A 16,972-nucleotide genomic window follows, 5' to 3' on the forward strand; every position below is an offset into this window, starting at 1 on the left:
CTGTGCAGAGGACCAAAGTAAACAATTCCTTAAGCCAGGCACAGGACTTCTGCAGAGAGGTGATTTACCAAGCCTGAGGGGCAACCCCCAAAACAAATTGGTTTGGCAGGGAAGAATATTGTCACTGATGCTCTTCTATCATTGCAGCTGTCAAGTAAAAAATAAACTGTAGACTAGAAAGCAGAATAAAAAAAGGGGATAAAACAGAAACCGGCTAATTCTGCTTCACTAACAGATTTATACTATAAGGAAAGAAGAAATTCAGAGACTTCAGCTGCAATTGCAGCTGACATACAAATTATAAGCTAGAATTCAACTAAAATAATAAAAAAGAGCAATGCATTACTCTGACATAATCAGAATAAAGTGATGCCTGTAACATTATCAACAAAACATGTCAACATTGCAGCTTGATACACCTTTAAACCACATTCATTTAATTTTCAGTAGATTAAAACAGGTATGAAAATTCCTAAATCAGAAGAAGAAAAAAAGAAAAACTAATTCTCACTACCTAATTACTCATTTTTGTCCTCCCACTCCATAGAAAATGAAAGTGTTTCTTTTTGTGTCTAAACTCAGAGTTGTATTACACTTCCTATGCAAAAGCATCTATTTTATTTTGGAGAAAAGCCAGGCAACAAGCTATGCCTCTCAAGAGGATGACAAGGCTCACCTGTGAGATTTGACATCCCTTCCTCCGACATTCCATTCCTCTCCCTTTCTAGACAAATTCTGTTCATTTGAAATTAAGGATTTTGGAGTCCTTCAGCTCAACAAGCTGAAGCTTTCCAGAGGTGAAGCATGCAAAGGAAAAGGAGAAGGAAAATGCAGACTAATCATACATCAATACAAACGATGTGGAGAAACATGTATTACTGAAGTTCTCATGATAACCTCTCTCCTACTTAGTAAACTTGATGTGACATTTTTAATACACTTATTTTCTTGTTCTGAGAGATGAAAAAACCTTGACCTTGCCCTTTGTTAAATCAAGAGAGAAATTAAAAAGAAAGAAGAAGGAAAGAAATTCCAAATTTAAGAGCCCCCTTCAGGAAAATATCCTTCTACCAATTTGAATGAATACTTAAATTCATAACTAAATACAACAGCAAGTTCTGCCACAGGCTTAGGTTGAAGCCATGTCAAACATTAAATCAGGAAAAGCAATCAAACCCAATACCAAAAGACAGGAATCCCAGTGGCTGTGTCAAGAATAAGGAAGAGTGAGAAAGATTAAACAAAAAGGTTTGGACTCAGAAGTTGAAAGTCCAAACAAAAGTGACTTCAAATGAACCAGCAGATAGCATACAGAGCAAATACAGTACTCTTCTTGCATGAGATACTGCTAACAGTTTTCAGAAATGGACTTGGAGGCATAACATTGCAGCTAACATTCTGAAACTATCCAAAATGCAACAGCATTTCTTTTCCAGGATTTCAGGAACCTCCTCGTATCAAAACAAAATTTACACGATGTTTCTACAAGAACCATGGTCAGCTCAAAATAGAGATCAGGCCTTCACTGATGACTTGTTCTGCAATCCTTTCTTTTCACAAGCTTTAAGATTCTTCTTCCATCAAAGTACCCGTATCAAAAGTAGTAACTTTTAAAATGCATATTCACTTCATCAGACATATTAAAAGTGACTAAAGAGTAAATAAGAGCTGACATACCTGACCAAGCAGTCAGACTATCATGCTAAGACCTACTTAAAAACATTTTAGTATGTGAATCATTAATTCACAAGCTTACCCTACAGAAATTCGGTCAACAGTGATGGACCACCTATGGCATTTGAGAAGTTTTCTGGATTTACCTATGTAGCCATCACCCTCCTGCAATTACTGAATACTAGACTAGTTCTTTTTTGCTAACAAGCTTTTCTAAAGGACTCGCTACATAATTCTACGACTACAAGAAATCAGGCTGACTTCTTATGTACGCACCAATAAATACAACTCTTACCCATGTTATCCTTACTATTCCAGCATCATGTTTAGATCTGTAATGGTACTGCTTCGTGGATTCTTTGCCTTAACAATCACACTTCCACAATGTTATCTAACATTGTTGGCCCTGAAAATTCATACAGTGTTATTTGCACAGACTTTGATCTCTATCATTTCCTTTATTAGGAGAGTTAGATCTCTTCAGCCACCCTTGCTATGATAGTTCTCATGAACGAATCATTTAACGTCTGGATGAATGCAATACTGTGGTTCCTTCAGCTGTCTGCTGGTACATGTCAAATCATGAGACAAGTCTTTGCTTTCTGTAAGTGTCAACTGGGGCAGAAAAAAAAAATCAAAACCCACATTTACTTAATACAAGTTTTTAAAAGATTAATCCAACTCTTTAGCAATGAAGAGCTATTAAATTACCTGTAACACCAGAAGAAAGGTTCTCTCCATCCCCTTTTCATTCTTACTGAGTATTTCTCTGCACCACATATCGTGATTTTTTTTTACTTTTCTGTTGCATGGAAAAGAGGATATGCATTCCATCTCCCTGGTACTTGCAACAAGACTCCGTAAATGCATGTAACTGTCTGTGCATTAGCATTGCAAAATCTAATTCATAAACATGCAGAAAATAGTAAAAAAAAATGAAGTCACATGATTTATTCTTATTTTCAGTCTAATCCTCAGTCTTAGAACCACACAGCATTCTCATGACTGTTGTAGGGCTAAAGGATTTTTATCCATCTGTACCGGTATTTAGGTGGCTGCTGTCACCATTGGAACCAAAGTATTTATCAAAGACTGCTTCAGGATGAAGGTCCTGTGTCCGTACAGAGAGGTTTAATCATCCAGCTTGTGCTTAGCATGCCTCTGCTAGTTCTAATGAAATTATTACACTTTGCAACTAGAAAATAAACACACCATAGGTGATTTGGAAATGTTTATCAGCATGGCTACATTCCTGATGTACAATGAGGATCAGTTACCAGTGAATGAATCCTGTGAGTCTATGAGTCTTAAGCAGACCTATTCAACTACCTAGGCTTACTTTGAACAGTCTTCAAATTGTATTCATTCCTCCACCTAAATTCCTATATAAGGAATTATAAACTTGGCCATCACAGGAATGGAAGATGCTCATACACCAAGGGGAATTATTTGGCATATTCAGCAAAGGAAGATACCTTCCTCTTTCCCCTTTTTCTTTTTATGAAACCAAAGAATGCATCCCACACAAAGCCCAGGCAGTCATTTTTTTCCAGCTTTGTCTGGTTTGGAAGAAATGTAGCTGTAAGAGACAGCCATATCTGGCTCGATTCCACTAATACAACTCCACTTTCTGGCAATCCCCAGAAAAACTCACAGACAGCCAACGCAGATCTTGCGTTGCTTCCTTCCATCATTCCTTTGAAAGAAGGATTTAAGCAGGGAAATTCTTCAAATTCAGTGCACTCAGTTTTCACAGCAGGATTCCAGAGAAGTTTTCACAGAGGTAGAGAGACAGGACACACCAGTGTTTAGCATTTGGTTCTGGCACTTAATATCCATCAGATATTATTTCCCACAGTCAAGTAAAAAAACAATCAGGTAATAGAGGTATGCTGTTATACAGCATTAATTACCCTGAAATCCTCTGGGAAGCTGCCTCGCAAAACGTAATGATCTTGTTACTCCTTCTCTGTGGTCCTACAGCATTCAGAATATGAACAAAACCAAACCAAATAAACCAAAAAGCCTGTCCTGCCATAAAATGTTTTGCATGTTAAAAATGAACTGATCCATGCATCTTATGGAACGATACCTTGTCAACTTTTTCCAAAGTCGCTCTGCGAAGTCTACTGCATTACTAGGCAGCCTATTATATTTCCAATTTTCTTCAAGCATGTGGTAATTATAAGGAAGTCATTCCTCACTATGATAAAAATTAAAGTATGCTACAACACTGAAAGAGTGAACCCATCTCTCTATCTAAAATTTAATGTAGCTGTTAGTGTGAATGCTCCTACAAACACATGAATATTATCGTAAAACTGACCATTATAGCATTACATTTAAACAGAAATTGCAACTGTCAAATAAGTTAATACAGCTCATGTTATGACACCTTACCTGTCATATCTTTCACTTTCCAAACAGTAAACACATAGATACTAGTTTGTTTTTATTAAGCAATTCTGAGAAGCTAAGCAAAGCTTCTACTAAATTATGCAGTACATGCCTCAAACATACATCTGTTCAAATCTATAGCTGAGTAACATATCACTGGGCTCTAGAAGTAGGAACATATTTGAAGAGTTTAAATACTTCACCTGACAAGTTACACCACCATTATTATGTAAAAAATTACAAAGAAAAGCAAGAGTTCTTTCATAAGTGAATACATAATTAGTTAATGAATCTCACGCTTATTAACAAGGGAGCGAAGCATAAAACTACACTGCAGTAAAAGCACATGGGGGATCCTGCTAATCTTTGTTAAGAAACTGGGGTGACCTTTTCTACGATGATGTTGCAGGTGGTGGCTGCCCTTAAGTTGCTCTATTTGTGACAACGAGAACAAAGAAAAACCACTGCTGTGCCCCTAGTGGGAACAGAATATTGCAGTAAGCTCCGCATTGCTGTGGTTGGCTTTAAAAGGCTTAAACTGTTATCTAAACTAGTTTCTTTATGCCTTTTCTCATTTACTGAGATGCATTAGGCAACAGGCAGCCTCTTCAAGAGGCCTTCCATTCCCAGAATGGTATAGACAACACAGCCAGACATAGTTTAAGTGCCATACACTTGTAAAACATAGTATAGGTCTTCAGCGGAATACCGACTGGAGACAGAAAATTATGCCAGGCTACCCTTACTTTGCTATTGGCAGAAATTCCAGGGTATAACTGTGTCAATAATTAAAGTGCTCTGTTCTCACTTCCACCTGACAACAGTTAAGGTTTAAAATGGGTGTTTTCAAGCTGTCTGAAGGACAAAGTAACAGGATTCACATTCCAGTTTTCATTAAAAGAACATACATAACTCTTAAGTTTTTATCATTTTATTTGCCACATTTTATAAAAGTGTCTATTAAAGCTTTTAAATCTAAGTAAGAAAAAGCACTGACAAGACACTAAGACTAAAAGTCTGCCCTGGCTTTTGCTTTTCCAGTCATTTTACTAGTTCGGTGTTTTGTGGTTTGGTTTTTTTTTACTTCTTGTTCTTCAGAAGAATCATACCCTCTTCCTCCTCCTTCCGAATAACATTAATATTACATCAAGAATTCATGTTATGAATGTAAGTACTTAATAACAAAGGAAAAGTTAGACCAAATGAAATAGCTATCTGTATAATGCATATGCATGAATTCGGACAAAATATAAGAAAATTAGGGTGCTCAGAGTATGCACTTCATTAGCTACTGACTCTATTCTACTACACTCAATGCTCTAGCAGAAAATTCAAACCAAGTAGCTCAATCAAGGCAGAACTCAGCTTCTGGTAGTTTTATATGTCAATAAGAAGTTCCCACTTAAAAGATACAGAACTTTCCTCACAAAAGAGGAGAACACTTTTGTTCAGAGATGAAGTCTAGAATGGTATTAACAGAAAAACATTACCCATTCAACCTCAGAAATTATTTGCCTTGAGAATTTATTCTTTTGAGAAACTGTCCACTTGCAATCAATAGCAAAATTCTTGTTGATGATGGATAAATGAGCAAGCCTTTCACCAATATAAAGTACAAACAGAAAACTGCTGCAATTTTATTTGTATGTTAGTAACATGAAAGGGACAGCCATCTCCAGAAATTCATAGAGCTTAATTTCCCAGAACTGATGCACTAAGGGATTCAACACATAAGCCATAAAGAAAATCTCCTAACAGCGTCATAGCTAGGAGTAATTCCAACCAGAAGACAATCTTCCCACAGAGTTTTGTAGTAGTTTTCAGAAACAAACCTGCATTTACACAGGAAGAACTATTATGCTTACATTTCTAGCCATTGTGCCTGCAAGTAAAGTCTGGATATGAAATCCTGCTTACACTGAAATCAATAGCTCTGCCTTCACAGGGATCAGAGTTTCACTCTTGAGACCTTGAACAGCACTTCACAGTGGTGACCACAAGACCCCTTAAAATTGACATATGCAAAAAACCCAAAATTTTTTAAAACTGGTGCTATAAAAAAAAGTTTTGTTCATTTGATTAATGTATTTATTTTAGCTATTCTTATCAACACTTAATATAGAGCAGTAAACGTGCAGTACGTATTTATGACAAGCAGAACTCCATTCTATGAGACTTCTGTATAGCATTTTCAAGGAAGTATTTGCTAATGAGTAAAGAGATATTACTTCTTTTGTGCACAAATTAAGAAAAAAAGATTTAGATAGCCATAATATAGAAAATAAATTGCTGACTTCTTCCATCAATCACAATTAAAATCACAACACCAACATTAAGAGAAAGTTAAAATTCTTTCATTCATGTGTTCATTTTACAGTTCAACAAAGGTTATTTATGTACTACTACCATGACACCAAACAAAAAATGTATGTCACTTAAGTTTTATTAGGAAGTATAGGAATACACAGTTTCTGACTTTTCTTTTGTCATCCACACAAAGCCAAGTCTGCTTTTTCAGTCAATTCAGGAAATTTAAACAAAAGCCTAGGTGTAATTCAGACAACAAAACCAAAACTAACTGAGAGATTTAACATGAAGCACCTGTAAGTATAAAAATCAGAAGAAAAAGATCTCTGTATTTTCAGTTTAATTCATGTATTTCCTGGAAGCAGCCCACTGTCAGTATTTTCCCACACAGTCAGTTTCCAATCATTTATCTTGATTCAGAGAAATACTTCAACACAACCCTACCCCTGCACAAGAAAGACTGATGTACTTTCCTGAATTAGAATCATCCTGTGTACTTTCCACACAGCTATATAAAAGGAAAACCACCTTTACAATACACCTATAACAATATAGCATTCAAATAGAGAAGTGAAAGGCAGACATAGCTCTTGAGACCACTCTAAATCTTGGGCCAGAAATTAACTGGAATTGTCTCTTTACAGTCTGTCCACAGCTTAAGTTCCTGCAATAGATTTTCCTCAGGCCTTCATGGTACTAAAGAGCACCATGCATCAAAACATCTTCAGACACTGAAAGGAAGAGCAGCTCCCTGTCTCTCAGAACATTAGTCAACCAACTCACAGGGCTAGCAAGAAACTTCCCTGGTGGACCAACTATTTGCTACAGAGCTTCCTCAGCCTCCTTCTCGCACATCCGATAAAGACAACTTCCAGATGCAGAACACTGGACAAGAGAGAGTACACAGACTAGACAACTGATTTTACCCAGCAGTATCATTTTAATGGTGGTATAAAATGTTTGTCAAACAATTTTGGAATCAAAAAATTTATATATAAAATGTTCACACAAAATTCCCAAACAAGAATTGGACTACATGTCCTAGCTAAAACCCGTTCACTACAAACAGCCTGTCCAGCTCAATTCTAAAATAGAATTTGAGATCATATTCAGTATCTGTACTGCAGTGCAGTGCCTTAGAGAGGAAGGTACAAATGCTGCAATCTCAGCCACGCCATCCCTCACATGAGCTGTTAAACAGTGATCTCTTGTGCCAGTCCCTGCTGAATCTTCAGAAGTTACATACTGACAGGTACAAGAAATACTTTTTAAAATAAACAGAGGCTAGCCAAAGTGTTTTCCAGTGTTCTTTCCTTCTAAAATTGCTCCTAATATCCAAGATTGCTTTTGAGCATTTTCTTCAGTATATTCTAGCAGCCGTGTTTGTATGTTTGATGATTGCAGCTACCAGAAACTAACATATTTTGATAAAGCCCTTTAAAGATAAGCAGTGTATGAAAAGCATCAAGGGATTTAAAAAAAAAAAAAAAAAATCCATTCTATTTCACTGAGAGACTGACATAACAATTCTTCTTATGTTTAGTTACTTATTTTACAATAATCTTGAGATCTTGTTTTTCCAGGTTCTTTTTGTGTCCTCTAATTCCACAGAATCTTCATGCAGGATGGCATCTAAGCACTTGATTGTTAGTCAGATTTAAAGTGACATTCATTGTTTAAATGCTGCCATAATAAGGAATATCTGGAACAGAAGTGACTCTGGAATCACAGAATTCCTGTCCTTGAAATGTGACCACATTACATTCTTCATTTCAGAATGAAGAAAAATTCTCTGCCATAATACTTCAGATAATAAAAGAATGGAGTTTAAATCCCAGCACTGAGTGAATAAAATCTTTTGCATGTCAAACATGACTCCTAAATAATATTTAACTTAATTTAAAAGTACTTTTCCAGTGTTGGAAAGTACCCTTACACTTTTCTCTGACAGTCACACTTAGAACAATAAAGTCCATGTAGAAAATAAGGCAGCACAGAATATGTTCACACAAGCAAAAGATCCTATTTTACTTCAAGTTGCTAATTAAACAAATGAAAAAAGCATGAGAAGACAGTACACTGGAATATCAGTATTCCAATCTTCAAAAAAAAGGCAGAGATGAAAAGGAGACGACGGACCTGGGGAAAACATGCTGCTCTCACTGATTATGCTTCTCATTTCTGACAGGCATGGTAGTCTTCACTGTCTCAGAGGACAGTGAGAAAGACCATAACCCTGTCGGCCTTACTTCAGTGTGTCCTGGTGGTGTCTCCTACCATAAATATCTAAAAGACGACCTGCCTTCAATTTAAGAAACTCCACAACTCCAGAAAACCATATGTACTGACACCAGGAACATCCCAAGATCAAATAGCTAAATTACACATTTCTCATCACTCTTAGGTACATATTGCTCCCAAAATTCAGGACACCTTTAACCAATATAAGGGATATTCATAGGCAGTATTTTGCTGCAATTGTTTTAATCCTATCATCAGCTTACCGCCCCACTCCACACAAAAGCCTTCCCTTATAGGGGTTCTGCACCACAAAAACCAGTCCTTGCATGTGTGCGTTATGGAAGGAGCTTAGGCATTTAGGCAAAAACATTTTCTGTTCCCTCCTGGAACTGAATTATTTTCACTCTGGTCAAATTACACATCCTAAAAAAAAAAAAATCATGTCCATATTAGCTATAAATATTTTAGATTCTTGAATGTAAAGACTAAACAATGAAAGTTTATTTTGTACACATCTTTCTCCTTTCTAGTATTAAAAAAAAAACACAAAAAAACCCAAAAAAACCCCACCCAACTCTACAGGGAAGAAGTCCTTCCCAGACACACAGCTAATAAAAGCAAGAGCAGGATACCTGCTCCTCTTCACTCCTCTTGCACAGGGTGTGTGCATTCAGTGGGAGAAGTCAGGAGAATGTACGTCCAAGCCTAAAAAAGGCTACAAATAATACAAGGTCATCTCCACCTGGAGTATTCAGCAAAGTAATGAGGGAGACCCCAGTCTGCGGAAAAGCAGATAATTCACAGGACTATAGATTTCCTTGAGAACTGAACAGCACAGAGCTGAATTCCAGTCTGTCCAAAGTTCTCTCGAACAATGTAAGGACTGATGCTTCCAGAAATCCAGGGCATTAACAGGTTACGTTCACTTCTCAGAAGCGACGTATAAAACTCAAATTGTTCCCAAAAGAAACAGAAATCCACCTGTCCTGGTTTCAGCTGGGAAAATTATTACTACATTATTACTACTGTTGTCATTTTATTAGTGTTATCATTATCATTATTAGTTTCTTCTTTTCTGTTCTATTAAACCATTCTTATCTCAACCCACGAGTTTTACTTCTTTTCCCGATTTTCTCCCCCATCCCACTGGGGAGGGGGGAGTGAGTGAGCGGCTGTGTGGTGCTTAGTTGCTAGCTGGGGTTAAACCACGACACCAACCTAGCAGCAAATTTGTAGGAGGAAGTGCATGATGACACCTTATCAAAAAATAGTCATAAAATAAAAGCAGCAAATGAGGAAGAGGAATCATTAGGCAAATAGGAATGTGTGAAGAGGAAAGGAAAAAGAAATTACCAATCGACATGTAGATGGCACATACAAATTCAGTTTAGTAGCTTAATGCAAATAAAGCAATTTTTTTATTGAATAAAATCTCATATTTCTCTTTAAACATTAAATATAATACATTGTGTTTACATTCCAGGGTAAACTCTAAAGATGCTACAGTAATTTTGAAACATCAGAAAGAGAACCCACAATTTTAGAAAGTTTATCAGGTCCTATCAAAACAAGAAAATATGAAGAGCACTGTTTACATGTAGTAGGCCTACAGATGTCATCATTAAGGTATTCAAAGCACAGACAGCTTTTTTGCTTGCATAAGGTGTTCTTTGAAAAGTTCTATGTATCTACCAAACCATTTATGAATCCATTTGTCCCTAATTACTGTTTCAAAAATAAATAACTAAAAAAGAGAAACTGCAGCAATTACCAGGTAATATCCCCTTTCCAGTGCTTTCTATCAGTGCCATTCAGAAAGTTACGCACATCTAATACCTTTAGAGAATACTAATCCAAGCTTTCTAAGAATAGATAGAAGGAAGACTGCTACATCAAGAATATGTCTTAAAGCAACTGACTTTTCCAAGTAATGCTCATAACTTTGACAAAGTGGAAGGAAAAGAGGAGTAAAAATCACTACTTACATACAACTACAGATTAGAGATTCAAAGCTTCGCACGAAAAGGATATTTCTCAGGCCTTTTTATTTCACTACACAAAAAGGCTCCCCCGTGCCTCAGTTTACCATATTCAAGGTCATCTTACCACCAGTACAACATTCTAAAAATTTTTAAAGTATTGTCTAAGGCAGGGTTTGCCAAATCTGTATTAAGCCTGACACACATTATCAGGAGTGCTGTTTTACATAACATGCTGCTGCTGTCAGGTGCTGTAGTTTAACATTACTGTATATGTGCTGAGCAGTATTAGCATGCTCACTGCTTCTCTTTCCCTATTAAGCATTCAGATAACAGCCCTTCCATGAGCTAAGCTTAACATTCAAACCTGCACTAAGACTGTCATTGTACAAGTCTTCCAAAAATGTTTACCAGCGAGAAGTACTAATAATAAAACTCTCATAAATTGAGATGACAAATTATCTTTCAAGAAAGTAGTTTTCTGTTTTGTCTTTAGATGTTAAACAACCCTACAATAGAAGTCACATAATGCTGAGAGGAAAAAAAGTTGACAATCTTCATGCCAGTGTTGCATAACAGCTGTATTCCCTGTAAAACCAGATTTTCTAAGAATTCTCAAACAAACAAAGAATAATAGGATGTGTATCTGTTATTTTATGGCTTCTGATTGAAATAAACATAAGATGACTGAGATCAAGGATTCATAATGCTGCAAACAGCATACGAATATGCTTCACGTACATTATGTGGCTTGCTTTCCCCTCTTCTTTCAATGTATTTTCTTACAAGACATTGATCGTGAACATTTTCTAAATCAGACAGTACTAAATAAAAAGGAAGCTAAGCTTTACCCTACAGTCTCAATGTTTTTAGCTCTACTTATCAAACGTCTCAGCAATTTTTCCTCAAACTGTGACAGGGTTTGTGTACATCACCACTCAAACATGCCCATCTGCAAAACTTGCTAGGATTGTGCATATAAACAGCACTTGGGAGATGGCCCAGAAGGTAAGTAAAAGCACTGCTTGAAGAAAAATAATCCAGATAAGCATAAAATGCAGCAGTCCAGATGTATTAATTAAACTGAAGGAAGAAATGCTCTAGCGCCTTAACATGCTTTGGACTGAAGAAAACCGAAGTAAGGAAAGGATGCTCACACCAAAAAAAAAAAAAAACAAAAAAAAAAAAACCACACCGTATTAGTCTGTGCTCAGCGAGGAGAACGCCTGCAAGTTAGTGGGAACCTTGGTGGGGAGGGGGGCGGTGGGAGAGGCGATTTCTTCCCCCCCCCCCCCCGGTTCTGTTTGCAAAAGGAGCGCGACTGCAGCTTTTAAGCTGGGGAGGGCTGCTCGGTTAGTATCTGCAGTACGCGGACACATCGGCGGGTGGGAAGGCAGCGCGGAGAGGTACTTGTGGGGAGGCGGCGGGGCCGCCCGCCCGCCCCTCACCCTGCCCGGGGTCCCCCCGCCGCTCCGCGCCCGGGGCAAGCCCCGCCGCCTCCCCCCCGCCCCCCCCCCCCCGCTTATCCCGGCATCGCCAGCAGACCGAGCGCTTAGTTTTCGCCCCTCCGCCCGCGGGGACGGGGCGTACAGGCTGCCAGGTGGAGAGGAAAAGGGCTGGGGCTCCGCAGCCCTCCCTGACAGGACTCCCCGGGGGCGGCGGGGGCAGAGCGCGCCCGCTGCCCCCCTCCCGGCTCCCGCCCCCGCGCGGGCAGGAGCCCCCCGCCCCACAGCTCTCCGCAGGGCAAGGTCCGGGCGTCGCCCCCCGCCCCCGCCCCGCAGCCCTTCGCCCGCACGGCCCCGGTCCCCTGCCCCACGCCGGCGCGGAGGTGGGGGAGGCGAGCCCGGCGCTTACAGTTCGCAGGAACTGGATCTCGTCCTCGCCCTCGCCCCCCTCGGCCATGGCTCCCCCTCTCTCTCCTTCTCCCGGGCGCTGCTCCCGCTGACCCGGGCGAGCGGCGGTGGTCGCTCCCCGCGGGGAGGCGGCGGCGGCAGGAGGCTGACGGCCTCACCGGGCTGGGGCAAGCGGGAGGGCGGCGGAGCCGGCAGCCCCAGCCCGGCCCTTGGCTGCCAACGAGGTGCGGGCGCCCGCCCGCCCGCCTGCCTGCAGCAGGTTGAGAGCTCTGCCCAGCCGCCCGCCTGCCAGTGCCTGCCACGGGGGGAGGGGGACGCGATTAACCGGGGGAGGAGGGGGAGGCGGAGCTCCCCGGCCCCCCCGCTGCTGCAGGTGATCTGCAGCCTGCTCCCTCCGCACGCCAAACCCGCCGCCCAGCGCCCCTTACTGGCTGCTCTGCGGAGAGGCGGCTGACGGACGGACCGACCGACCGACCGACCGCCGCCGCCGCGGGGGGCTCGCCTCCGCGGGGGGCTCGCCTCAGGGGCCCCGGCTCGGGCGGCTGCCGCCCGACCCACCGGCCCGGCCCGCGGCGGGGCGGCCCCGTCACGCGTCCCTGACGGGGCTCGGGGCCTGCGGCCGCCTCAGCTCCTCCGGGAGTTGGCGGGGTGGGCCGGCGCCGCCTCAGCCTGAGCAGGTCTGTGCCTCTGGAGTTCTGCCGGACGGGCTGCCTTGGGAGATACCTCCGGAGAGGGGGGAGAGCTGAAGCGGCTTCGCGCGAGTTTCTCGCCAGCCGACAGTGCTCTCGGGGAGAAGAGGTGGAAGGCGCAACATGGCTTCAGCGGGCGTTGGCCTCCAAGCGTCTGTGAGTGAGCTTGATCCGGGGTGAATGAAAGGCTTTCAAATACAATTTACTGGAAGGATAGCCACCGTGCATTGGCCATGGGGTAAAGCAGAGGGTTCTCGTGGAACAGCTCGTCTGTCACGAGCACTCGTGCAGACCGCACCTTACAAAGGACGCGTCGCTTCTAGCAGCGAGGGAGCTAGGCCTCCAGCGGGAAGAAGTGTGGCAACCCACGAGAGCTGGAGGACTGGTAACATCAACAGCACGCTAAAAATACAGCGGAGAGGCTCTGCTGATGTGATGCAATGGTCATGAGGTGAGGACAGTAGAATAGCTTAAAAAATAGTAGAATTAACATTGGATCATTGACAGAGTAAAACGTGTGAGCAATGTGTGACTGCAGAAGGCTTTTGAAGGACCAAAACCGGTAAACGTAGTGAAATCACAATAGTTCTGGTAAACAGAATGTGTGGCTGGCACAAGAGAAGACATGATAAGTGGTTCTTGAGAAGCCATACCCATAGTCTGTGACTTGACACTGTTCAAGGACATCATGAAAAAATAATATTGAACACTTCTGAGATTTTTATCATTACTTCCAGCAGTAGAAAACCTGTTCCTCTGACAGATTGGAAGTTGCAAGAGCAGCCAAGAGCCATAAGGTCTCTAGAACAAGTAATGTATGAGTATTTAATACAGAGGTTCTACAGATTAACTCCAGAGTTATGACAGCTTAAGCATTTCCTTGATAATTTCCTGTTTTCAGTTACTGCTGACTTCAAGAGATTTTTACCTCTCATGCTTAACCTGCCTGAAAATTTTTTTTCTAAGTCTGATAAAATAGTGAAAGACATTTTTTCATATTGTTGTAATATTCAAGTCTCCTAAATATCCCTTCCTCCAGATTATTTAAACTGAGAGATATTTCTTGAAACAGACCCCTATTATGAGGAACAGTCTTGAGTTTGGGTGACTTTAAAAAAATCAGGTCTCATGAAGGTGCACTGAACAAATGCAATTGCACTTCATCCCGCTTACTTACAGAACAAGTCAGTTCGAACACAACAATTTGCAAATGTATTTCACATGGATGTAAAGCTCAGTTCACATGGGTTTACAGGATCAAGGTCTGGTTAGATCACAGAACATCCGGGATACTTTCTGTCATGCTTTGAAGGAGAGTAGTAGATTAGATGCTGCAATGTAAGGCAAGGACATTCTAAAGAAAAGAAAAAAAGAAAAAAACCTATAAATAGTCCACTATAACATCGGTGGCTGAAACATTTTGTACAGTTTTGAGTACAACATCATGACATAATGAAAGTTGTTCCAAGAACTGTGGAACTGATGATACCTGGTTGCTTACAGATTTGAAGCTCATAATTAGACTCCTTGGTGTTTAGCAAGATGCAAACTCCAACTGAAGCTTCTCCATCCTAGGGCAGTAGCATTTCTCTAGCATGCAGATTTGTTGATGTCTACTAAGAATGAAACGTATGCTGCAGTTTTTCAGACAGCAGATAATACTCTTTGGTGTCTTCTTTACCCATGCATCCATTTTCATGAAATGGCTAGGAGCATGTATTAGCCCTCTGTTAAATTGTTGGAATTGCCCAGTTAGTTCAAAAGATACTATCCAGTAACAGACATGCACCACACCTGGCTACACAACTTAATTTGCTTAAGAAGCAAAGTTAAAAGTAGTAAAGGTAAAAGATTCTTCTGGAAACTTTCTGAGCAGGGTGATAAAGATCAAATGTAGCTGGAAGCAGAGCTTCTTGTTAAGTTGTTCATCAAGGACAAATCTTCATATGTGCATACACCAGACACATGTAATATTACATGCACACATGTGCAAAATGCATATTAAATAAAGTTATAAAATACACATAGAATATAAAGTCAGCACACGCACAAAAATGCCTAAACAAGCTATATAAATTCCTGATAGACACAGCTTCGGCTTCCTCTACGTTACCTCCCCACACCAATCAGCTACGATGTATGTGCCTCTCCCCTTTCCGCTCAAAACACAGAGGCTTACTCCACCTGCGTGAAAAGATCAGGAAAGTTTTCAAAATGTTCAGGATATTGGACTGGTGTTGTGTTTTAAAAGGAATGCACTTTGGCTGATGTGAGATTTTAATCAGTAGTTATGCTTAATTGCACTGAATAATTAAAAACAACTGATTGTTTTTAAGTGGAAATAACATAATAGTGTCTATCATAACAGGAAGTAATGTAAAGTTCATAGAATTGTTTCTTAGATGAACTAGTGGGAAAAATAAAAGAATAAACATCCTCCATGGCTGGTATTTACAGGTGGAATTCAGTGGAATTGCAGTTTTTGTGGGGGTATGGAAGAATAAGGCATTTTGCTACAGGACTGCCAGTCCCAAAGTTCAAGATGCCAGTCAAACCCACAGCAGTTAACTTTGTGTTCCCCACTCTTATTTGCTCATTTTCAATCTACATTACATCTGATTATGCCTACTGTTTTCTACAAGTCTGAAGATTTTTATCACCAAATGACAACTGTGCTTTCCACAGAAAAATGCAGAAAAAAACAGTTTCTACTTCTGCCAAAAATAATCCCATACTGATTTGGGAAGTTAAAGTTTCTAGCACAGCCTCTGAAGATTAACAAAAAGTTTTAATAAGAAAATTGGCATTCCTTGCAGCTCTAATTTACATTTTGTTACCTAACTAGTTGTCTTATGACATGCATGTAGTATGTCTGCTCCTTTTTCATCCAACCTAGAAGCAGTCTTTCAAATTTTCAGTCCAGAAGTTCTCCCACATTATGTGACCTGCTGCTTACCATGTACTGTTCCTTTTGTTGCCTTGTTCTTGCTATGTTCTTCTTAAAATCCTATTTGAAATCTGCCCATCTCCACGCTCATTTGTAATTGTCACTATGACAGATACTTTACCTGGTGCATTTTGCCTTTGGACAGCAAAGGCATTTTGCTCCTGCAACCCTAGTTTATCGAGGCAGCAGCACTGTGAGGGTCCATAATATGCCCTTACCAGTTTTCACCAAAAACAGGTTTCTTGGTGTGATGCAGATGCAGTACCGCAGCACCAGTGCAACAGTGCTCCTGAGGAACCCCAGCAGGATTCTGAGCTGAAGATAAATTGACACTATTGTAAGAATTTTAGCACTTTAATTGCATAAATTTTAATCACCTGAATCAGGAAACTTATTATGATGTTAGGAGAAGATGCATAGATATGTTTGTATGCACACACTCAACATAATAATCTATGTAAAACAAACAGTGTTTGCCATCTATAATAATAATAAGTACTGTGAACATTCAGTATTCAGGAACATTAAGTGAACTCCCAGGTGTTTCTTTGTTTTCATCTAGCAGAATATAGTACCACACTATTTTTTTCTTCTTAGAAGCAGAGAATAAGATAATGCCAATAGGAATTAAATGGGGCAGATACTATCCTTTCTTCCTCATGCTGTTCTTTCTTACAGCATGTCAGACTTTTCAGCCAGATACCAATCTTGAAAACATGTTATTCCAAATGATATAAAACTAGAGAGATTGCATCTCCTATCACATGTCATAAATCAACACCACTGTGGTCAATGAAATGGAAGCAGTGTAAAATCTATGCCAGTTTAGGTCTTAACTGTGACTTGGAAAGAAGAATAAAATCAGTAGCCCCAATTCCACATTGA

The 16,972-nt window shown here is 40.3% G+C and overlaps 1 protein-coding gene across 10 annotated transcripts in view; it reads right to left on the bottom strand.

Annotated features, from left to right (window-relative positions):
• The window catches only part of RYR2 (ryanodine receptor 2), a 456,061-nt gene extending 443,370 nt beyond the window's left edge, over positions 1 to 12,691 (bottom strand). For all 10 annotated transcript variants that reach the window (XM_069800675.1, XM_069800669.1, XM_069800667.1 and 7 more), the window contains exon 1: positions 12,453 to 12,691. In XM_069800675.1, coding sequence (XP_069656776.1) covers positions 12,453 to 12,500 — 48 coding nt within the window. In that variant the 5' untranslated portion in view covers positions 12,501 to 12,691. The remainder of the gene's footprint in view (positions 1 to 12,452) is intronic.
• Between the last annotated feature and the right edge of the window lie 4,281 nt (positions 12,692 to 16,972).

The sequence above is a fragment of the Haliaeetus albicilla genome, chromosome 13, assembly GCF_947461875.1.
Source record: "Haliaeetus albicilla chromosome 13, bHalAlb1.1, whole genome shotgun sequence".
Classification (NCBI taxonomy): domain Eukaryota; kingdom Metazoa; phylum Chordata; class Aves; order Accipitriformes; family Accipitridae; genus Haliaeetus; species Haliaeetus albicilla.